Source organism: Sylvia atricapilla, chromosome 13 (assembly GCF_009819655.1).
Source record: "Sylvia atricapilla isolate bSylAtr1 chromosome 13, bSylAtr1.pri, whole genome shotgun sequence".
Classification (NCBI taxonomy): Eukaryota; Metazoa; Chordata; class Aves; order Passeriformes; family Sylviidae; genus Sylvia; species Sylvia atricapilla.
The window spans coordinates 17,586,265-17,609,850 of NC_089152.1; the positions used below are offsets into that span (position 1 = coordinate 17,586,265).

Genomic DNA, 23,586 nt, shown 5'->3' on the forward strand with positions numbered 1-23,586 from the left:
TACTGCTCATCGTCTGGAGAAACGCAGAAACAAGTGGGTGGCAAATGAAGCCCCCCAGCCCCAGCCATACAACATCCATGGACTCAGGGATGCTGGAAGGACACAATACAAAGCTCTGGGGGACTGGCAGTGCATCCCAAAATCAATGAGTTTGGAAAAAACCTCGCACACCATCAAGTCCAACTTGTGCCTGATTCCCACCTCATTGCCCAGAGCACTGAGTGCCATGTCCAGGCGTTCCTTGGACATCTCCAGGGATGGGGGTTCCAACACCTCCTGGGCAGTTCCAGTGCCTGACCACCCTTTCCATGAAGGAATTCCTCCTGATGTCCAGCCAGAACCCACGCTGGCACAGCTCTGATCAGAGCTGTCCTTCATTTCACTGATGTGCTTCAAAATCTTCCTACACTGCAGATACCATTTAAACAGCTCTCGGCATGCTGATTTTTATTAGTATAATTTATGTGCTCTGAGCATCATCCTCTTCCCCCAAATGTGAGTTGCATTCGGTGGCGTTCCGCCAAATAATAAATCAATAACTTGTGCAGCTTGTTCTTTCTCCACGGGTCATGTGGCCCGCAGCTGAAGGCAACATTTCTCAGAGGGCAGCCTCTCTCCCATCTCCAAGGAAAACAGAAATTTGAACTGAGCCTCCCAGGCCTCAATGGTTGACTTCTGATGGTTGGCTTTTGCCTTCAGAGGCAATAAAGAGGCGTTAACGCCTAACCAGTGACGAGATACAGAAAAAACCCTGGCTGGAAGGAAAGGAAGAGTGTTCCAAGCAGTAGGACAGAGTCTCTTTTTCATAGTTTATTTTAAATATTTTAGATTGATGCTTTTTTAAATGAGTTCACTCCCACGTTAATTTCTAAATCTAATATGTAAGTAAGATACCTAAACTCATTTTAGAGTGTCATGTTCCCTCACGGCTGTTGCCCCTCAAAATCATGAGGTGAAATTCAGAGGTGATTGGAGGTAGTGACCAGACCTCCAAGACCATCAAATCACACCTTCAACCAAACGTCACTACAATTTAATCCAGACTATTGGATTTCTCCACCTATTGCACAGGACCAGTAAACTCTACAGACCTCCCTAAATATTTATGGAGCTTTGGATGGCTGTGCAGACATTCCATAGGATGCGTTATCCTGATGAAATTCAGTTTTTCAGTCTGAGCAGGCTGAGATTTGCTGGCTGGCACATCAAGCCCACCAGGGACCACACCAGAAAGTGGACTTCACTGAACACCTGAGCTCCTGCCAGTTGATTGTACTCCAAATTCTGTCATTTTTTCAGTCTCAGCCTTGGTTATTCTTTGATTTTTTTTTAACAATAAAAGCATGCCCTTGAAACTGAGGCTTGGTGGGTGAGCAAAAGCCGGAAAAAGAGGTGGAAAAGGACTTTATTATCAAGATTTGTGGGATGAAAAGCTACAGGATGAGTACTGAACCTTTGTAAAGCATCAGCTGAAACAGGGAAAGCTGAGTGAGGTGGAGAGAACCAGATGAGTCTCGGCAGGGATGGGAGAAGATTGGTGAGGACAAAGATGACAAAGTTCGGAGAATGGGATACATAAAGAAATAAAATCTTGTACTCCTGGCCCTTAAACTGCCAAAGGCCTGGAAAGCTGGAGGAAACTCAGATCATGGGTGATATGGTACTGGTGACCTCCAAACTAAATCTCCATCCACAGCAATTATTTAGTGCAATGCCCTAAAAACCCCCAACAAGGCAAGGTGCAACACAAAAATGCCGTTTTCCTCTCCCAGAAGCACCTGGGTGTTCTCTGATTTTCAGGGCAGCTCGGGGCTTATCAGCTCTGCACAGGAGGCCACTTGGTGAGGGCACAGAGGAGAAGCTGGGCTGAAGGACAGAGAATCACTGCCGAGGTGACGCTCTGACAGCACCCAGTGAGTCCAATAGCAACAAGGATGTCACCTGAAGCCACCAGACTGAGGAGGGACGGCAAAGGACTCCCCACCCTTGTGTGGGCCAGGGCAATGAGGCAGCAGCTGAAGCCACCAGCTACAGCCCCTCACCCAACCTCCCTCCAGGAACCCCAGATAGCTGGGGAGGAGAAAACCACCTTTGCTCTGTGATGGGGCAAGACAACTGCTGCCATTGCCACCTTTCTATATTAATAAATAGATGATCACCAATCCAGACCCGAGAGTAAACCAGGATTTATAAAGTCTTTACCCTTAACCCGTTGTCAGCTGCAAGAGAGGAGGCTGCTCCTGCAAAAACCTATGCAGCCCCTCAGTCACAGCACAAGAGTGGCTGTATTTTTGGGAGCAGGCTGAAGATTGAGGACGCCTCAGTGGTTGTTTGCAGACCACTGGAAATAGTGTCATCTTCAGACAGAAGGTTTAAAAAAAGATTCACCAGACACATTGTATTAGATTTCACCATGGAAAAAAATAAGGGAATAAAGGTTAAAATAATCCCATGGTTCTCCTAGAGGACTGTAGTGGTTATTTTGGTTTCCATAACATCAACAGCATGTCATGGCAACAATTCCATCATGGCTAAATGCAGCTCTGGCAGACAAATTCTATTAGGATTTCGAGAAAAATCCTCAGTGATTTTTAAATTTTGTCACTTATTTTTTTGGCAGAAGTGTCTGGGTATCTCAGCAATCTCTCTTTAGCCTCCTGCAAGCTTTGGAGAGCTGAGGATTCAGGGAAGGATCTATCCATTTCAGTTCCTCATCACAAAATAAACCCTTATAAAGACACAAATACCTCAGATTAATTTACATTTTGAAGTAACAGAACTATTATGAGCCCTAGAAACACAATATTAACTCTCTGATCTTCATTTGTAGACTTGTGACTACCATTAAAAAACCTTTGGGCCAGCGAGGAAGGAAAGACATTCTGAAGACCCAAGATCTGGGTCTTGGATTTTCCTTCCATTGAATCCACTCCTCCACATGCAGCCAGAATTCCAGGGAAAGTAAATGGTTAAACCATCCAATTCATTCAACCAAGGACCAGTGCTCATGCAGCTGCAGATTCCTTGTATTTATAGACTCAATCTATGCCAAGATGTCTGAATTTTCCAGCAGCAGAGCTCACAGTGCTCCAGCCAGGATCCAGGAGGATGACGTGCTCTGGCATTAAGAACTGGAATGGGCCCTTTGCATTTTGATGCCTCCACAACTGCTCCTCATATCCATACAGCAAACACTGGCTCCAGGGACTTCAAATGCTTGACAGATTTCCAGGAGAAAGTTAATTAGCTCTGAAGCTGCTCCAAGAAGAATTATGGGTTGCTGCACTCGGGACCTCTGTATATCCCCCAGGCTTGGGGGGAACACTGACCTGCTAAGAAATCCCAGCCCAATAACAGGAATTCCCTCATGGATGATGGCATCTTGGAGGAGACTGCTGAAACCCCACCTCATGGAGGAATCATCTGCCTCCAGATTTCAGGAACAATCCTCCCTCCCTGAGTCTCTTCTAGGCAACGTTTATAAAAAACTCTAGCTGCTTTGGCTTTGTGATAGCATCAAAATTTGCATTTTTATGGTGGACAGTGGGAAAACAAACCCGTCTCTAGAAACAGACAGGTTTTCCCATTCTTGGAGCATCTATTGATTATGGTGCACCTGCATACAAAGGCCACTTAAAAAACTGGAATCAAATGGCTTTGAGCAGCTCTGCTCCACCTTATTGATCAAAACCAAAGATTAAACAGAAACCATCAAACTCATGAGCAAACACTCCCTAAGTGACCCACTCAGGGATGTATAATTTGTTTTTTGAACATCCTCATATTCAAGGCAATTTTTTCTTCTGAATTTTCTCATCTCTGAGAACACTGGAGAAGCCCAAAATGAAACTATCAGGGTTTTTGGGAAGGGCTGGGTCAATTCTGTAATGATAATAAGGAGAGATCCCCTTGGCTTCCCCCAGGAAGGATTTCACCTGGAAGAGAGGACATGCAGACTGGCATGTAAAAAAAAAAAAAAAAAAAAAAAAGAAAACGCATTTTGAAGGTATCTAACATATTTCCTGTATTACACAGCCCAATAACAGCTGTCCATCCATGAAACAACACATGGGTGCTGAAAGAAATTTGCCATTTTCTTGTCCTGCTTGTTGCTGGATAACAAATCTAAACCATCTTGTGTGTGTTACCTGCTGGATTGCAGCCTGTGTTTTTGTTATCTCTCTTGAGTGCACTGATTTGAGGCTGGAAAGCAACACCCTGTCTTAACAAACTTAAAGCAAAGCTTAAAGTTCAGCCTTTCCTAATCTGCCAGGGCTATTGAAGGTCATAATGCTCTCAAGTCTGACCTTGGAGAATACATGAGAGTGACATTTCACCTCCCTCCCCACAAATCAACACTGGAAGGCAAAAAAACACTGCAAGATTGGGGTGGCTTTTTCACTAGATACCAAAAAATAACTTTTATGTGATATCAAACAGCATGGCAGCATGTCCAGGCAAAGGCAAGGAAGAAGTTGCTCATTCCTTGATGAGGCCTCTGTGCACATATCAAGGAGACAATAGAGCAGTGGTTGAGGTCTTCACGATGGTTTTGGAAGCCAAAACGTTTATTTTAAACCAGCAAATGTCTGGCTGGATTTTATTTTACAAGTGGAAGTTTGTCATATGGTTAACTAGAAGTCAAATTTGAACAATTCATTGTACACTCCTTAACAAAACAGAACTAAAGGGACAATTTCAGAACTTTATCAGGGCCATAAAATCATGTCAATACTCACTGGCATCAGAGAGTAAATATTTTTGGACTTACCTGTTCCAGTTTAAAGATGTGTTGGTTAAAGTAGTGCTGCAAGCGCTCGTTGGCAAAGTTAATGCAGAATTGCTCAAAACTATTGTTTTCATAGTCTTCAAACCCAAAAATATCAAGCACTCCAATAGATAAAGTCTGCAAGAAAAGTAAGAGTGAGGATTAGAATAAAATCACATTAAGTGGATTATTTGTACACAGTACATAATCAAAAACACACAGGCAGAATTAAATATACTTAATAGCAGGGATTTTACCGGAATTGTTGATATTGTACTGTCTGGAAGACTCCTCCAAATCAGAGAGACAACACGTAACTTTAGATATCTGGACAAAAGGGCTTGTTCTATGAGAAAAGCTCTCCAAGAGGTGAATTTTTTCTTATTTACAATTAAATGGCCGTCTTTGAAGAAACCTGACCCCTGTTCCAAGTTATTCTATTGGATTTAAGAGTATTGATCTTCAGAAGGGAAAAATGGGGATAGGCTTGGGAAACAAAGGCTTGCCCCATGAAGACAAGCCACAGGAACCCTCCCAAGGTGACTGCATTGTCCAAGCAAACCTACTACAGCTGCAAACTTCAAGAAGAAATTAATAAAAGAGGTAAAAGCATTAGCAGTGGTCAAATGAGCCAAACCTCAAGTAAAGAGGAGAAATATCCCCTTCCCTCCACCTCAAAAAACTTGAGAGCTGGCAGGTGCCCTGATTTTAGTTCTGTTGGTGCTGCCTGCGCTCTGGATTTTCTAAGACTTCCTTGCTAAGTCCGGCTTAATTCCACTGCCAGGAATATAAACCAGAGCGTCCACAGGCCTCTCCACACTGCCTTTTGTCCATTTTCAATGCATCACATAATGTAGGAGGAAAATATTCCTTCTGTGCTCGACTCCTGACCAGGGAACCACCTACGGCTGGAGCAGGCACGGCTGCTGTGGGCAGAGTGGCCACTCGGCTCTGAGTCGGAGCTTTGTCTGACCTGGACTCTGGCCACTGGGACAAGCGAAAATACAACAAAAAAAAGCATTTAAGCACAAAGATAACTCTCTAACCCATTTTCCAAGAGCTCATTGACTACTTCATCTTTTGCCCAGGCTTTTCTCCCTACTCCAGGGCCAGACAGTCTCTACCTCCCTGATGCCATGACATGGATGGAGGTTCTTGGCCACTTTCCCAGGAGTTTGCATCACTTGGCAAAACACCCATGAGAAACAGCTCTTTGACCAGAAGATGGAAATTGGGAACCACTGGACCAAGGAATGAGCCTGGCAGAGGGATTCATTCTCACCCACTGCTTTGTGAGGTCCAGCATCTTCTTCTGCTTGTCCCAATGGATGTGGCAAGCCTTTTGTTCACTGAGCAGAAATATGCCTCATCTCTTTTTTAAAATACATCTCAGGAGGAATTCTTCTTAAACTCTCTGAATGATTAATGGATCATATTTTATCTATATTGTCCATGGAAAAATCGATCATGGAAACAGGACAAAGTGACCTTCCTCATCTCCCTTCACAACTCCCTCGCAAATCCCAGCCCAAACTACCCCACTACTGTTTGAGCTCATCCCTACAATCCACAGGAGTTTACAAAAAAATCCCGCACATAAAAGTCCCTATTCCACCACATACAAACAAGACTTGGAAGATAAAATGCTCACACTTCCAGACTACTCATGGATTTCCTGACACCAGCTTTCAAAAGCACTGCGTTGATGCCCTGTGGAAATAGTTAAGTCCCTGCCATCAGTGAAGACTTTTAAGCTGAACAAGGTCTTTAAGCTCTCAAAAACTTACTTTAATGTGAAACAACTGAGCAGAAAAACTCTCTCCACTTTTTCCAATCCTGATTCATTTACTGCATTGAAACTGCTACCAAATATATTTCAATGTGGGTGTGGAAATACACTTATAAAGCAAAACAGAAGAGTCATACATAGCAAAAAATAGCCCTGTCAGTTATAAAAGAATCTTATGGAAACATTATATTTTAAAGCAGTGTTTTTATAATTTTTTGCTGACACCTAAAATTAAACGCACACAGATCTATAAAAATAATCTGCATTTCACAAAACCACTGCAGGTATCAAACCACACGTCCAGAAGGAGGATGGTTAATTCTGCCGTGGTTCTTATACAGAGTAAAACAGCCTTTCTCTCACATCACTGTGTTTGTAACTCCTGAACTCCTCCAGAATACAGATTTTAAACTGTGTGTTCTTTTGCAGAGTTTCATGCCAGAGAAATCTGGGCAGAGCTCTGCAGTGAAACAGTCATTTGTCCTCTGCTGTGACGCTCCCAAAAGAACGAGGCCAATGGATGCCACTTGGGAAAACTTTAAAACCTGAGAAATTTGGAATTTATGGCTGTTTTTCTGCTCTCTGTCCCTGATAAAGCAGCACAAATGTATTAGTACTGAGTCAGTTGTAGCAAAGTGAAAAACCACCATTTCCATTGGCATATACAAGAATTAATTTTGCTAAACTGCCTCTAAAAGGTGTGTTATCTGGGTGGGTTTAGGATGAAATTTGAAGCCCAATATTTAAAAAAATAATCACATGAGTTTAACATTTACAAATCTTCTAAGTCTTCAGCTTCAAATCCATCCTTTGAATAGGCGCCATGAGGAAATAACACAAAGATAATTTAGGCCTCAACTCGCCAAGTTTAGTTTGTGTGTTAATGCTGTTTATTTATCAAAACTAATATATAAAATAAAAAAGTGTGACTGTATTAACTAGCATATCAAAATTCCTGTGATTAAAAGTGCATGTCTCTGAGGGTTTTTAAAATTTGGGTGAACCCAGGGTCAGAGAGCACTTTCTGCTTGAGATGATGAAAAATGACCTCATGCTTTTCTTAAAATGTCTCAGCCATGACATTTAAACTCGGAGCACGAGTTTTAAGGGCTTTTGGCAAATGATGGCCTTGAAGCTCTGTGCTCTGCAATTCCCAAAGTGCCAATAAATAGGGATCATTGGAGCTGATTTATGTCGCCCCGAATGCAAGCTGGTGATGTAATTCCACCATGGAGGTACATTTTGGCAATCACAAATAGGTTTGCTTCAAATTTAGAGGAAAAAATCTTGTTTGCTATTATTTTTAAATTTTTTTATCTCTTTTCATTTTAGTATTTCTTTTCATTTCATTTCTTTTCATTTACAGTATTCCAAAGCCGATACAGTAAAAAAATCCCTCCCCAAAACCCCAAAACAACCCCAAAATCCATCACCACTTCATCCAAAAGTACCACTCCAACCTACATCACCCCAATATGCATGATGACCTATTATATAAAGTGAAAGGCAGTGATTTGATACAAACTTGGAAGCTGGGACCTAAAATTAATGAACTGATGCACATTAAACACATTGCATGTTCAGCAATTCTTTCTCTGCTTCAGGTCAAAAAGCCAAGAATTAACTGGTTGGTTGAATTTAAATGAATTTTCTTCATGGCCAAGAGTCCTCCATGAATTCAACCAGGAATTTTTCTTCATGGCCATTAATTGTAATGAATTTTCTTCACGGCCATGAGTTCCTCATGTGTTCAACCAGGAAGTTTTCTTCACTGCCATTAATTTTAGTTTTCTTCACAGCCATTGAATCTGTGAGCTTCACAGCTTCACATGAGCTCACCATTATCCCCACGTATGTGGCACAACAACAGAAAATGGCAGCAGGGTGATTTGGGAGGAAATTAAGATACTTCACAAGAACCAAATGGGAAAAGGTTAAAAACACCCTTGGAAATGGCTTTTGATGCACCACAATCTCCACTCTATCATCATTTTAAGAAGTGAGATGGACTTCTCACAATTCCTAACCTGATTTATGGAAGGGGAATTCAATAAGAGGCTCTGGGAGGTTTAGCAATCTTGTTCTCGAGAGAAGGGAAAGTCTCCGACCTCATTAATAAAGGTCAAATTTCAGACAGTTTGTAGGGAATCACGAGAACGTAAAAGGAACTAAAAGGAATTGAGAGAAGATGAAGGAAAAGGGAGTCAGAGCAAATCTGACCCACGGCAGCTCTGCCATTACCATAAACCAGGAGGTATCAAATAACTTAATCACAACTTGGGTCAGAAATAATATGCTAGAAATCCTGTCACTAAGCAAGATAAGCCAAATCCCACTGTGTTTTCCCAAAATACTTCACTGTACATTTAACTAAATTTGGATATCAAAGGTCTGATTTACATCTTCCAAATATTTGCTGGACAATATGGAAGAACAACAGCTGAGTGTTTATTTTTCTTTGCCCAGCTTTATCTTTTGATCTTCTCCTTACTGCTGATATCAAATAAACACATATTGGGATCTGAAAATGATCTCGGTTCCCATTGTTCCACTAAAATCAAATATACGCTCACAAAGAGAGAAACTTCTGTATCAATTTTTCTCCTCTACTTTTCCCAAATACACTCTGAATTGAGATGGTTTTAAGTCTTGTTTTACCTCTGCATAATGTGATTATTATAGAAGAAAGTTCTGTGCCTCAAATTCATCATCTGACACTTTCTGAACCTTCTGAACCTGCAGGATTGTTTCAGAATATATCTTAAAAGTCAGAGGAATATCAGTGTCAAGCATGGGCTGCGATTAATGTGGGACATTTGCAGCAGGGTGAGTCACATATTATTCACCCACTGCACACTCAGGAGTTTCTGAGGTGCAAGGCTGTATTTTGCTCTCATAAATCAGAGACTTGGTGTGTTTAAGAGATTTTTTTGGCTGGTAGATGTCAGCAAGGAGATGTCATCCAAGTGCTGAGGTCTTGCCTTGCAGCAAGGAGGTAGGGTTTGGAGATTCCCAGGGTTTGGAGATGTCACTGCTCTCAGTCCACCTCCCAGTTACTCACTGGTGTTGCCCAACCTCAAAACAACATATGGGAGGCTAAGAAGAACCTGCATCCTCATCTGAGGTTTCTCCAAGAACGAGCTGAAAAGGACTTCAGGAGCATTGGGAAGTGGTAGGAAAAACCAGATTAGTTGTCGTTGGCTCTGTTTCTCTGCAGCAGCAATTCTTGGTTGGTGCCTCGATGGCAGCTGCAGAGCCCAGGATTCCCTTGGACACTTGTTGGCAGCAATGTTATTCCTCGAGGGCAAAGAAACAGCTATTCCCAGCCCTGCCCAGTCCAGGGAGACATTTCTTCTTCCTCTATGCTGAAACAACCTAAAATGGGGGCTAAAAATAGGTCTGAGGAGGTGACACGGTGGAACTGCTCAAGGGAAAATTGGCTGGTCAATGTTTAATGAAGCTGCTCTGAAAGCCACATAAATCTCTTCACTGTCTCCACCCCTAAAACGGGAAGGATTTGTGCATTTTCAGGATTTCTGGGGGATTTGTGGGAATCAATCCAATTCACAGAGGACTCTGCAGATAAACTGAACTCCACTCATGCCTAAAGCAGCAGATATTTCCTGGTATTTTGTGCGTTGTCTTTCTGCCTCAGAACTTCTGGCCCAAGTACAGCCCAGGATTGCCTCCCTGGATCTGGGTATGAGCACATTCCTGCAGCTCCGGGTCCTGGGCATTTGCCAGCATGGGTGGATCTGCTCTGGCACAGGGGCAACACCACTCCTGTTGAGAGTTGTTCCTGGTGGGTTGCTCCTGGTGCCTGCTGCCAGACCTGGATACTACCGTTATGATCTGGAGCAAAAAAAAAGTTCAGAAACCTGTGAATTGTGAATTCATGAGATGACAAACAGAGGTGGGTAAGGAGGAAGGTGGTTACACTACATGGGAGTCTTGGCTGGAGGAAGCAGAGGGTTAATGTGCTGCAGCAATGCTGGAAAAAAAGCAGGAATTTGGGCTGTTCTGGCCCTTACCTGCTGAGATTTGAGGTTGGGAACAAAAGTTTAATGGCCCATAAACAGCTACTGTGGTGCCTCACTTTCACAGCCATGCTGACTAAGCACACAAGAGCGTCCTAGATGGATTTGTATTTAAATATTACAGAACAGATAATAATTTTAAAAAATCATTAGGTCATTAATAAAAGATAATTAGCATTTGAGATGCATTTCCTTGTCAAAACAAATCTACTTTTCTGCTTCATCAAATACGTAAACAGTGTGGTTTGCTTTTTCCTGACAGCCCAGACAAAACTTTTGATGACTTGGAAAAAAATCAGGAAAGAACACAACATTTCTGGTAAAATATTAAACAGAAGGAGAGGCAGCATGTGCAGTCAGAAGGCTCGTTGGATGTTATCACTGTAACAACCCTTCTTTGTCAGAAAAGCATACAACCAGATTTCATAGGCATGTTTTTATTTCCAGTCCACAATTATGCTCCACAAGCCTTTTTTGGAATTAAATAAAGGAGTGACCACACTGAGAGTCTCTGCAACTTCAGTCCTACGGCACAATCCAAATGTCAGTGCTTAGCAAAAATCCTCCTTTTGGCAGCTGTGACTTGAGTTTGGATGCACAACCCCCCCAAAAACCCCACATGCTGCTGGACCATGTCCCAGATTCCCAAGCCAAGGGTAGCTGGAGAGCTGGAAGTGCCTGTGTGCAAAGACAGGGATTTTGGGGTCAGTATCCCCCAGCCACAAGGACTGTGGGTGAGTACACGAGAGGGTTAGGGAGGATGTCCTCAGTGACAGCATCCAGACTCTGCTATTGCAGGAAACTTCACGTCATTCCTTCCATCAATTCTTTGGGAAGGTGGTACAGCATCACACCAGCTCCAGTCTTCCCATCGTGACTTTTTGTGCTTTATATTCATTTTTCTACTGTACTACCTCAGTACCTACAGATACCCAGCTTGTTCATCATTTTATCATAGAGCAACTTCATCAAAATGCAGTAGAAAGGATTTTTCCCCCTCAATTATACATGGTCCTCTAGTTTTACACATAAGGAGGAAAATTATCTGCCATTGCTGCTGGAGCAGGTGGGGGAACTGGCTTTTGTGGCTACAACAAAATCTCTTCTCTGGTTGCTTTGAGCTTATAATACTTAAGGTGCTTCATCCTCCTCAGCTCAGCAAGCACCACTTAGAATAATGATGTACTCAGTTACGATCTGAGGAAAAATTAACTTCACGTTAAGCAACATGCCTGGGTAATGTTTTATCATTCCGTTATCTATTTTAAAAACCCGAGAGAGGAGCCAAAGGAGCTGGTAAGATGTTACCTTGGTGCTTTCCTCCATGTCCTTAGAGTTGAGGAGCGCATGGTTGATCCTGAACACGATCCAGTCAAACAGGGCGCTGTACAGTGACTTGGCCATGGAATTCCGCACGGTCACAGCCTGAAACAGAAAATTTAAAAAGGTGATTGGAAATGATTCCTGCTTTGCACTAAAATGGCTTTTGCGTCTCAAGCTCCCACATCCAACGTTCAAATTTCTCCCTTGCCAAAGCTTTCGTCTGCTATTTTAATTTCTGCCACGTATGTCAATGGTCCTGACAGCACTGGGAATTGGGTGTAATCCCAGGGCTGTGGGATGTGCCCCTGACTTTGGCTTGGTTTCTTTCATGCAGTCGAGTGGATGACATATGAGATCACACCACAAATCCCATCACTGGTGCTGAAAGGAAAGAAAATAAATACATACATTAAATACAATTAAAATAAATTCACCAAGATCCTTGAAAGTTTTCCTGGAGGAGAAGGAAAGAGAAGGGTGGATATTGCACAGGAGTGACAGCAAGTGATGTGAAAGCACAGGCCAGGACAAGCAGCGCCTGGCACCAGCAGAGGGGCTACAAAAGAGGAGGCTAAAAACCCCTCTAGTAAATCTGAGGGTTCCTGAAAACTTGAAGTTTTCCAGGTACCACCAGTGGGAGCTACAAATCATGGCCGGCAGGTTCAGCCCTCCTGCAGCAGCTCTCCCAGAGAGAGGAATAACAGCGCTGAGGAAGGGTCATCCCCACCACAGCCGGGATCAAAGCGATTCTGCTTGATGGGATGAAAGCCGAGATCAAAGGAAGATCCCTGAGCTTTTGGACAGGCACCTACATAGAGACCCAGAATGCAGGAATTCCTATTTAAAGGTTATCTTTGTTCTTGCTGCTTGCGATTCTTCCTTGGTTTCAATTATCACCTCGAGTAGAGCTTCGTTACATATGAATCAACTAAAAACTTATGGCCCCTGCTACATTTTTGGTTCATTTTAGCCACTGCAGAAGAATAAAAAAGGAACCAGAAGATTCCCACATAATTACTTCAATTAAACCCTGAACTGTAACAAATCATGGCTTTGAACACATTGCCTTGAAATCCTTCTCACCAACATCATTCGAGGAACATCATCTGAGTGGCCTCATGTCACTGACCCCAAGTGAAGGAATAAAGCTCATTTATCTTTTATCAGTCTATTCCCACCTCTTTTTTTCCTTGATTTTTGGAGATAGCAGCATTTAGCGTGACCACAGGCTGTTCTGCCAATGTTTTGCTCTTAAAACACAATTAAGCACATGGTCTCACTTCCTCTCCCTGTCCAGCTGGAACAGAAGGGATTAACACAGTCCACGCCAGGGGACGTTTAGGTTGGATGTTAGGAAAAATTTATTAATGGAAAGGGTTGTCAGGCATTGGAATTGCTGCCCATGGCAGGGGTGGAGTCCCCATCCCTGGAGGGATTTAACAGATGTGTGGATGTAGAACTTGGGGACACGTGGTGGCCTTAGCACTGCTGGGGGATGGCTGGACTGGATGGGCTCAGAGGGCTTTTCCCACCTGAACAATTCCATGGTTATGTGACTGAGGATGCTCAGAGCCTCTGGACACTGCTAACCATAATGTGGTGTCAATAAAAAGCAACGTCACAAGGTAACTACAAAATATGGCCATAATTAGCAAGGAATTCCTCATCCAAAAAACAACCAAAACCAAGCTTGTGATGCAAATAGGTGAGCAACAGGACTGAAAGGATTCTGGTGTAGCTCAGCCAAAACAGTACTTCTAAAGAGTGAGCTCTTGAAATTGCCTGAGTTCTCCAACAAGGGCTGGAAAGCAGCCGGCATTTCAAACACAAAGAGCTCTAGTTCCCACTAACTGCTTTTTCTTCCCTCTCCTGATGAAAAGGATTTGGGGAGGGGTTTTTGGCTGTTTTTTATTAAAAGCAACACGGGTTGTTTGCAAAGGGGTGGAGGTTGCTGTCTAATTTTTTTTTTTAATTTCCTCAATGTGAGAGATTATTTCAGTGATTAATAGAAAATTCAAGGCAAATTTTCTATCCCTATGTTCCAGCTACTTTTTTGATTAAGCTGGAAGACAATCTGTGCTACTGACACACCAGAAAAATCAGTCTCTGGGGAAAGACGAGGGCCAAGATCCAGGAATGCTTCTGAGTGCCCTAATGCTTTGTCCTGGCATAAACCAGCCCAATTAATTGCTCCAATGTGCAATAAAAACCAAACTCCATCTCTATTTAAAGCCAAAAAGAATGCCGTTGGTTCTCCTACAGCATCATATGTGGGTTTATGTTGCAATACTTTTCATTACCTTTTATTATAGGCTACAGGGATGTGCAGGACTTTACCCCTGAATGTCCTTGCTTTTTTTTTTCCCAAATGAACAAGGATGTCATTAAGCCTGCACCACTCCAGCGCTGAGGAATGCTGGGAGTGTGACTGCCACGAGTCTCCTGAATGGTCAGACTGGGAAGTTTCCCTGACACCAGCACTGCCCCGTTTCCTCCACAATGTGCTGGGTGGGGGATGAGCCACTGCTCTTATTCCCAAGGTGGTCTCAGCTACATGGAAAGCTGGGAAGCCCATGAAGAGGTGATTTCCTTGCTACGCTTGGGTCCCACAATCAGGGGCCCAGATCCCAAAGTGTTTAAAAGCTACTTTTAGAGGTGCTGGTTTAATCCTAAGAGCTGGTAGGAAACTCCTGGTAAAGCAACATATCAAGAATACAGGGTGGATGGAGCACTTTGCCTTCATCCATTTAAAAAATACCCTCTCTGAAATGAACATATTTTAAATGACTCAGGGTTAAGGGGGTTAATTCTTTGTTTGAATTTTTCTATTTCATTTCAATAAAATATTTACTTTTTAGAACAGATCTTCACTGACGTCACATTTTAAATAAAGCCCCTCACTATCCTAAACATATTCCAAAACTACACAACCTGAAGACTATCGGGGAATATTATTTCTTTTCAAATTCAGGAGCTGCAGTAGAGCACTTATAATTTATTTCTGTATTATCCTACATATCCTAAATTAATTCTAGTCTCTGAACTATATCCCATACATCACATACAGCTTGTCTTCAGGTCAACACCTACAGCTTCTGGTCTCTGCCACAAGTCTCCTTACGTGACATTTAGGCAGATCTGGAACATGGTGATACTCACTGAACCATTTTTATTTCCCTCACAAAGCAAAATAAAAATATCTGCTGCAGTGCCAAAACAAATCTCTGGGGATCAAAGGGAGCAGGACATGTTGCACCCACACAAAAATATTGCTGATTCCAAACTGAGACAGATCAAACGCGCTTTGACTCGGCGGGTCAGGAAATAGGCTACAGACGAGGTTTTAATCAATAGTTTCCTGCTTATCAAGCTAGAAAAGATCTATATATTATTTATTATATGCCAGAAACTCCACTTGCTGGGTAGGCCAACTTTTGTTAAAGATCCTGATAGAACATATTTGAGTTTTTTGTAAGATTTTGCTGCCAAATTAATTGTTCTGAAAGTTGTCATGATCAGCATTGGATTCAGCCCACCTTAAAAACAGATAAACTTCTGGAAACATCTTCTGTCAAAAGGAACAAGAAGACAGGCTTAAGAATTAAAATCTGCTTTTGAAGTGCTTTGGAACAAGGACTTACAATTCCAGCAGCAGCAGCCTGTGTTTTAGAGGCTGGAAAAGATATAATCTCAGGAACCCAAATTTGCTCAAATTAAAAGTCTCTGTAAAACACATTTGTACACATACAGGAGATTCTTAAGAACTGAGATTACAAAGTCACTAAATATATTTAAGCAAATCTGTCTGCTGCCATCCCACAGCACCCCCTGCTCCAGGCAGGATCCCTCACTCCTGCCCTTCTGCACTCAGCTGAGGATTGAATTTCAAGCTGGAATTACTCAAAATATTTGTTGGTACCCAGAAAATCCAGGGAAAGGAGGCAGGTTAAAATCCCCACCAAGCTTATACATTGAAAACTACAAGAAAGACATTGTGGGGCTGGAGCCAGAGATGGGAATGGAACTGGGAAAGGGTCTGGAGCACCAGAGGCAGCTGAGGGAGCAGGGGGGACTCAGCCTGGAGAAGAGGAGGCTCAGAGGGGACCTTCTGGCTCTGCACAACTCCCTGACAGGAAGGGGCAGCTGTGGGGGTGAGTCAGGCTCTGATCCCAGTGAACAGGCACAGGACAAGAAGGAATGGCCTCAATCTGTGCCAGGGGAGGCTCAGGTTGGTGGAAAGGTTGGTCAGGCACTGGCACAGGATGCTCAGGGCAATGCTGAAGTCTCCATCCCTGCAGTGATTGAAAAGCTGTGTGGATATGACCCTTGGAGACACGGGTCAGTGGTGGCCTTGACAGTGCTGGGGAATGGTTGGACTCGATGATCTTAGATCTAATTGATTCCATGATTCCAAGATGCCCAGGTAACCTTTTACAGACATTTTCACACGATTTTGCTGGAAGTTCCCCCCATGCTCCTGATTGGATTCAGTGTTTTTACTGCTGACTAACCTAACATAAGAGCAACAGCAGCAATAGCGCAATTTGAACAACAAAACCTCAAATATTTATACATTTTGCAGACTAAGGGGAATAAACAAAGCGCAGAGAACAGAGGACAGGTGAAAGCAAGTGCTGAAGGACTTTGAAAGGCAAAGAGCAAAAATTGCAGCAATATCCCAGTGACTGGATGTCCCAGGGTGCAGAAAGCAAAGAGATCTCACTGAGTTGGACTTGATGATCCTTCTGGGCCTCTTTCAACTCAGGATATTCTCTGAGGACAAAGCCATCAAGATGCTGCTGGAAGCTCCGTGGTTCTAGTCACACTCTTCCATAGCCAAGAGGAATATTTTCTGGAGTGCGGACCCCAGGACCCACAGTGAGATCCAGAGTGGGACTGAAATCCAAGAGACAGACTCTCTTCTCAATGACTACATTAAATCAAACCAACCATGGAGTGTATCTGCAACAGCAACTGGCCCCTGGAGTTCAGCTTTAAGCATTTTTGACCCAAACAAATCCATGGATGAAGGGCATTTGTAACTACTATTTACTTCCTCTGATGTTTTGTTTCAAAGGAGCTAGATTAAAATGAAGAACTATTTCTGTTCAGGGCATTGCTTGACACAGACAATCAGAAAACTAAAAGACCAAAACAAAGCAAAGCTCATCACTTTTGCATCATTTAGGAAGAGCAGGGTTTTGGTGCACTGAGCAATTCTGAGTAAGAATCACTCCAAGGTGGCATTTATGAGACAGCTACAGGTCTCTAAAGACTTCAAACATCTCAGCTCACTGAGAGGTTTGTCCATCTTCCCTCATAACTAATGTGGAAGACAGCATAGCCTGACCCAGGACAGAGGAGAAAGGTGGTGGATGGATGGATACTTGGGTTTGGACAGTATTTATGCTCATTAAAACATAACACAACATTTCATTTGCACAGCCATGTATGTATCTGAGTTTGCCTAGGAGGCTTTCTGAGCCTCACTCCATCACTGAAAACTCCAGAGAGCAGCTGGCATCACATGCTGCTCTCTAGAAAAGCAAGATAAAAAAAACTGAACCCATCTTTCATAGGAAAAGATTCCCTTTTCACACACACACATTGGACACTACAATCCATTTTGGGTCACTGCTACGAAAAATGCACCTTACTAAGGGCAGAGTGCTCAGAGCTGGGATTTAGACCCCACTCCCTGAGCACAGACTCAGTTAATGAGAAGTGGATTTAAGTACAACTGGAAAGTGAGTGCGAGCACCAAAACGACTTAAAGCCCTAATGAGGATTAAACACCTGTGGAGTTTATTAACTGTGACAACCCTGATCCCATCTCTCAGCATTATGCAAATCTAGGGAGCACCCATAAAGACATCCTGACAGACTGAGCTGGTCACAACTGAGTCTGTACCTTCAACAATTCTGGTCAATATAACATTGCCAAACCTCAGTTTTTCACTGGGGACATCACAGACGTGAGGGCAAGCTCAGTGCTCCCACTCCAGATTTTCTACAAGCTATGACAATTTGAAAAACCAATATTTAAATGCCATTTCTCAAGCACAACTCTGGGAAATTCCTTGGATCTAGAAGAGAAGACTTTTTAGAAGGCAGTCTGACTTGTTAGCCCCAAAGGCAACTTGGTGCTTTGCTGTTCAGTCCACAGGACTTGATGCATTGTTGGTGATGGTCCTTTCTTTTTACCTCCAGTTTTCCAGCCTTTTCCCACGAGACTGTGTGTGTATTCCATTATGGACACTATCGATGTTATTTACTCACACTGGGTAAACACATTGCCAGTGCCAGCATTCCCTTCCAATGCAGAACTCCCACCCATCCCCAAAAATATGGCTTTACAAGCAACACTCCTTGTAATTTTCCCAAGAACCTGTAAAAACTCCAAAAGTTCATTTGTTAAAATAAGAGTGATGTTGATACAGCCATAGGAACTACCTACAGATTCCTTCTCTCCTGGTGACCCCCCAATTCTTCCGGAATATGAGGACACATGTGCAGCTGTTTCCTGCCCTCCAGGAGGAAAACAAGCAACACATTCCCCTTTCAGACTCTTACCAACAAATACTGAACTATTACAGTAATTCCAAGGTGATAAGAAATGTTTCTTTCCAGTGTGAAGTTTGCAGGATTTGGTGTAAAACATAAAAAAACAGGTGTTCAATTACTTAAGTAAAGTTGGGCACCACAAAATACATTTTCTTCTGGTGGAGAGAAAAAACAGAGATTCCTCTTCTCTTCAGGAAATCAGATCTGAACACAGGAAGAGAGGAAATACCCTTTTTTCCCTTAGACCTTTGATGTGCTTCCTATAATTTCTATACAAGGATGAAAGGTGCTTCCAATGAAATGTTTGAGGGGAAAAAAAACAGTAGCAGAGGAATTCTTCCTCTTCAGGAAATCCTTCCAAAAATCAAATCTGGATATGTGGTTTCTGTGACTGTGAGAGCTTTATTTGTCTGCTTTCCTTTTAATATGTGGAAAAAATATTCAGCACATTCTCTGATTAATCAATTGGTGTTTCTGCTCACAAGGATTTGGCACTAAATCCCAGGAACCTGTTGATATCCTACCACAGAAATTATTTAGTGAGCTATTATCATACACAGGATTCGATTTTCATTATCATTCAATGTCTGGTTTGAAATCCTTATCAGCTGTTCCCATTTTTCCTCCATTTATTCTCTAAGGTGAAATTTGGCTTCATAATTACATTGGTACTTACTGTAACAGAAATGTCTCATTGCAATATGACTCAGAGGAAAAAAACCCACATTTTAAAACCTACTGAATTTTACCCATGGTATTTACCTAGGATTTTTAGATGAAAATCTCCCTCCTTCAATCACTTCTGTGGGTTTAAAAGATGTATTTAATTTCCAAGCAGGGGAAAAATCAGGAAAAGAGTGTATGTGTTTTCTTATTTGCTTCAAAGTACATATTCAACAAAAGCCTGCTGCATGAAGTAAATGATTAAAGAAATCAGTTTCTATTCTATAACAATAATTAAAACTTATGCTTGTTTTTTTTTTTTTTTAATAAATGTATTAACAATGCTTGGTCACTGTGAAGAGGGATAGGATTTATCCAAGATTAGAACAAGCAAAAGCAGGAGGAATTCAAGCTCTCCTAATGCACTTGATTTGGATCACCTAAAGGGATCTAATGACCAGGAACAGAAGCCAACTCCCCATTCTCAGTGAGCCTTGGATGTGCAGACAATTGAAAAGAGCCCACATGGGCATCTCAGAGATGATGATCTACAGCAATCACTAATCATAAGATTTAAAAAAGCCAACTGAAAATACACTTTTATTTGAATAGCACTTAGGGGTGCCAGATACTGTTCATAATGCTTGTGTCAGAGGAGTAGTGGTCACATATACTAAAATACTATAAAAATCCAGTTTTTATCTCTGACACTGTTACTGCTCCACGAGGGCTGAAAAAACCCACGTGGAAAGTGGCAGCAGCTTGGGTCTGTGGTTGTAGGGAGAGAACTGCTGAGGGTGGTTTGCTGGGTCTGACATTCCCGTGCTGAGATGGAGTAGCAATGAAGGGAGAGAGATGTAGCTGTGAGAGCTAAATTAGGGAAAGAGCAGAAAGCGAGGAGGATGGTGAGGAAGGAGAGCAGTACACACACAAAACCTGCTGGAGCATCTACGGCTCGTCACTGAAACTTGGAGAACATTTTTGGGTTTGAAGGAAACAGACAGAAACCTCGCAGTTGCTGGAATCAGACAAGGACGAAATCTCTCTTCTGGTACAAATGCAGATGTTAGTGCCTTGTTTATAGAAAATCAGCACACTTTGGGTTGGAAAAAACCTTCAGGTTCATCCAGTTCACCCCCTCCCATAGGCAGGGACTTCCACTAGCCCAGACTGCTCCAAGCCCCATCTGACCTGGCCTTGGACACTTCCAGGGATCCAGGGTGGCCACAGCTGCTCTGGGCACCCTGTGCCAGGGCCTCACCACCCTCACAGCCAGGAATTTCTTCTCAATATCCCATCTAACCCTGCCTCTGGCAGTGGGAAACCATTCACCCTTGTCCTGTCCCTCCAGGCCCTTATCCCCAGTCCCACTCCAGCTCTCCTAGAGCTGTTTTAGGCACTGGCAGACTGAGGTGTCCCTGGAGCCTTCTCCTCTCCAGGTGAGCATCCCCAGCCAGAGCACCCCCTCTCCCAACCTGGCCCCAGAGCAGAGGGCTTCAGCCCTCAGAGCAGTTCTGTGGCCTCCTCTGGACTTGCCCCAGCAGCTCCACATCCTTCTGCTGCTGTTGGGGACTCCAGAGCTGGAGGCAGCTCTGCAAGTGGAGTTCCATGAGGGCAGAGTAGAGGAAGAATCCTGTCCCATCCTACTCCATCCATGGCCAGCAGGATGAACACACTAATCCAGGATTAGAACACTGTGATATTAAATATTTTAAATTATTTTTTTAGAAATAATTATTTTTTTTTAAATAATGAATTACTAGAGGTTTACAATTTCCTAGAGTTGCAAGTAAGCAAGTAGCTTTGAAGGATTTTCTTGTCAACCTGATGATACGCTGACACTGGAAAACTGTCTCTTTGGATAAACTTCTAGAGCTGACTTGTCCCATTGGGATTTTTGGGAAGGGTGTTAACATGGTTTGGGAAATCTGCTTAAAATGCCTCTGACTAATGCAGACTGGCAGGCTGGAGAAAGACTTTTGTCCAAGGAAGGCAATTGCGAAGGTACCAACTGGCCCAAGGTGGTCATGTCAGGTACTGAGAAACAGGTACAAAAGGAGGGAGAGCAGAAGAAAAATTAGAAAAAAAACGTAACATAAAATTTGAAACTAATACCTAAACCCCCTCTCTGAATGTGAGAACTTTACACCTGATTTAGTGACAAAATCCTGAAGTGCCTTCATGTTTGAGCGTTATGTTGGAGCACGACACAGCATTGTATGGTAATGACATTACAGGCTATTTTTTCATACTGGAAAATCCACCCATAAGTTCTGGAAAACATCACTGACACTTGAATCTCTTGGATAAAATCCAGTGGCAGGACAACCTGCTGCCTCCCATCTCCAGGGTGATAGTGGAAGGTTTCTGCCACGATGTGGCAGCCAGCCGGGAGGGCGGGAGCCAGAGATAGTGCAAGGCTTCACTGCTTTGTTGTTGTTTTTTTTAAAGTATTTCCTTTGCAGGCACATTTATAGAATTAAAGCATAAAAATGAACCTTTATAGGGATGTCCAAACTATTTTTAAGCCAACTTTTCCTCTTTTTTGTTGTAATAAAAACTGATAAAATGCATTTTTTCTCTTTTTCTTTCAATGATGTCTTTAAAGATATTTTTCTCCTCCTTGATTGTACATAAAAATTATTAAAAAACCTATTTGCAGGCTGAAGCCAGAGTGGAGCATTGATGATCTGAGTTCTCTTAGGGAAATGACCCAGGAGGATGACAGGGTTTTAATAAGAGGTGCAGATAAAATATGAGTGTGGAAAATGACATCATACTTCTCCCGCCCAAGCATGATATAACACTCCTGGATGCCAAGTCAGGGATTAAGTTTGAGTCTGATATCCTGCAAGAGTACTTTCCTCTGGGTGTTAAGCCTCTGTTTTAAAAAAACCCTAATCCTGCTTGTCTCAGCCCGTGCCCTGTGAGCCAAGAGGGAACCCCAAAGGCTGCTCAGTTCATCCCAGATGCAGGACATGGATGCAGATGGAAACCAGATATGTTGGGTCACAGTAGGAAATCACAATTTCCTACACACACACAGGTGACTCGGGACTCACTCAATGGGCTGAACATAGTGGTAGATCAATTTTGGGTCATGCAAAGCTCAGTGTGAGCTGTCTGTGTGCTCTGGGAGCCCTGAACTCTCCTTTGCCCTTGGGGTTGATTCCCCAGTGTGGGAAGCAGGAAAGGGAGATTCTGTCCCTCTGCTCCGCTCAGGTGAGGCCCCACATACAGAGCTGCTTCCAGCTCTGGGGCAAACATCAGGAGGATGTGGAACTGCTGGAAAGAGTCCAGAGGAGGCCATGGAGATGCTCTGAGGGCTGGAGCCCCTCTGCTGTGGGAGAGCTGGGGGTGTTCACATGGAGAAGGCTTCAGGGACACCAGAGCCTCTGCCAGTGCTGAAAGGGGCTCCAGGAGAGCTGCAGAGGGACTGGGGACAATGGCCTGGAGAAACAGGACAAGAGGGAATGGGTTCCCACTGCCAGAGAGCAAGGTTAGATGGGATATTGAGAAGAAATTCCTGGCTTTGAAGGTGGTGAGGCCCTGGCACAGGTTTCCCAGAGAAGCTCCAAGCCCCATCCCTGGCAGTGTCCAAGGCCAGGTTAGGCAGGGCTTGGAGCAACCTGGGCTAGTGGAAGGTGTCCTTGCCCATGGCAGGGGGTGAAATTAGATGATCCTGAAGGTTCCTTTTAACCCACACCATCCTGTGATTCTGTGATCCTCACACTATCTCATATACATTCCCACTGAAATGGTTCGTGTGCTTCTGTGATTTCTGAGGAGTAACACAGGAATTATCAGAGTGTTCCTGCAACTGCCCTCTCCTTACTCATCTTTTCTGTCATTAGATGGATGCAAACACAGAAAATTAAGTGGAAAACCTCAAATAAGAACAATAAGAACATATTTTGCGGGTGTGTTGAAGATGCAGCTATTGTGTCCCTGCTGGTGGCAAGGAGGCTTGGGAAAGGACAGATGGGAGACCCACCACTTCCATTCCCATTCCCATTCCCATTCCCATTCCCATTCCCATTCCCATTCCCATTCCCATTCCCATTCCCATTCCCATCCCAATCCAGAGCCTGCCTGCTGTTTATTTTTAGAGATGATTTCAAGTCTTGTCTCTGATATTGTCACTGTGCAGTTGATGACTGGAACATGCTGTGGTTACGCTTTTCAGAAACAGCTCCCAAGAACAGCCAGGAGCAAAGGAAACCAACACAAATCCTGTTAGAGATTTCCTCTGAGTCCCAACTGTGGAGCCAGGTGGTTACGAGCATCATCTTCCTAAAAAGATTTCATTCAGAGCCTTTGGATTTGGGCACTGTGATTAGAAAGTGTCATCTGTAACAAATCAAAACCAGAAAGAAAGGAAAAAAAATCCTCTCTTCCTGAAATTAAACCCTTCAGGAAAACAAGGCTGCAGTTCATGCTTC

General features: G+C 43.1%; 1 protein-coding gene across 4 annotated transcripts in view; it reads right to left on the reverse strand.

The window, feature by feature from the left end:
- The window catches only part of MYO9A (myosin IXA), a 171,269-nt gene that overhangs the window by 54,990 nt on the left and 92,693 nt on the right, over positions 1 to 23,586 (reverse strand). For all 4 annotated transcript variants that reach the window (XM_066328647.1, XM_066328645.1, XM_066328648.1 and 1 more), the window contains exons 10-11: positions 11,903 to 12,019; positions 4,772 to 4,906 (exon numbers count right to left, since the gene is read on the reverse strand). In XM_066328647.1, coding sequence (XP_066184744.1) covers positions 4,772 to 4,906; positions 11,903 to 12,019 — 252 coding nt within the window. The remainder of the gene's footprint in view (positions 1 to 4,771; positions 4,907 to 11,902; positions 12,020 to 23,586) is intronic.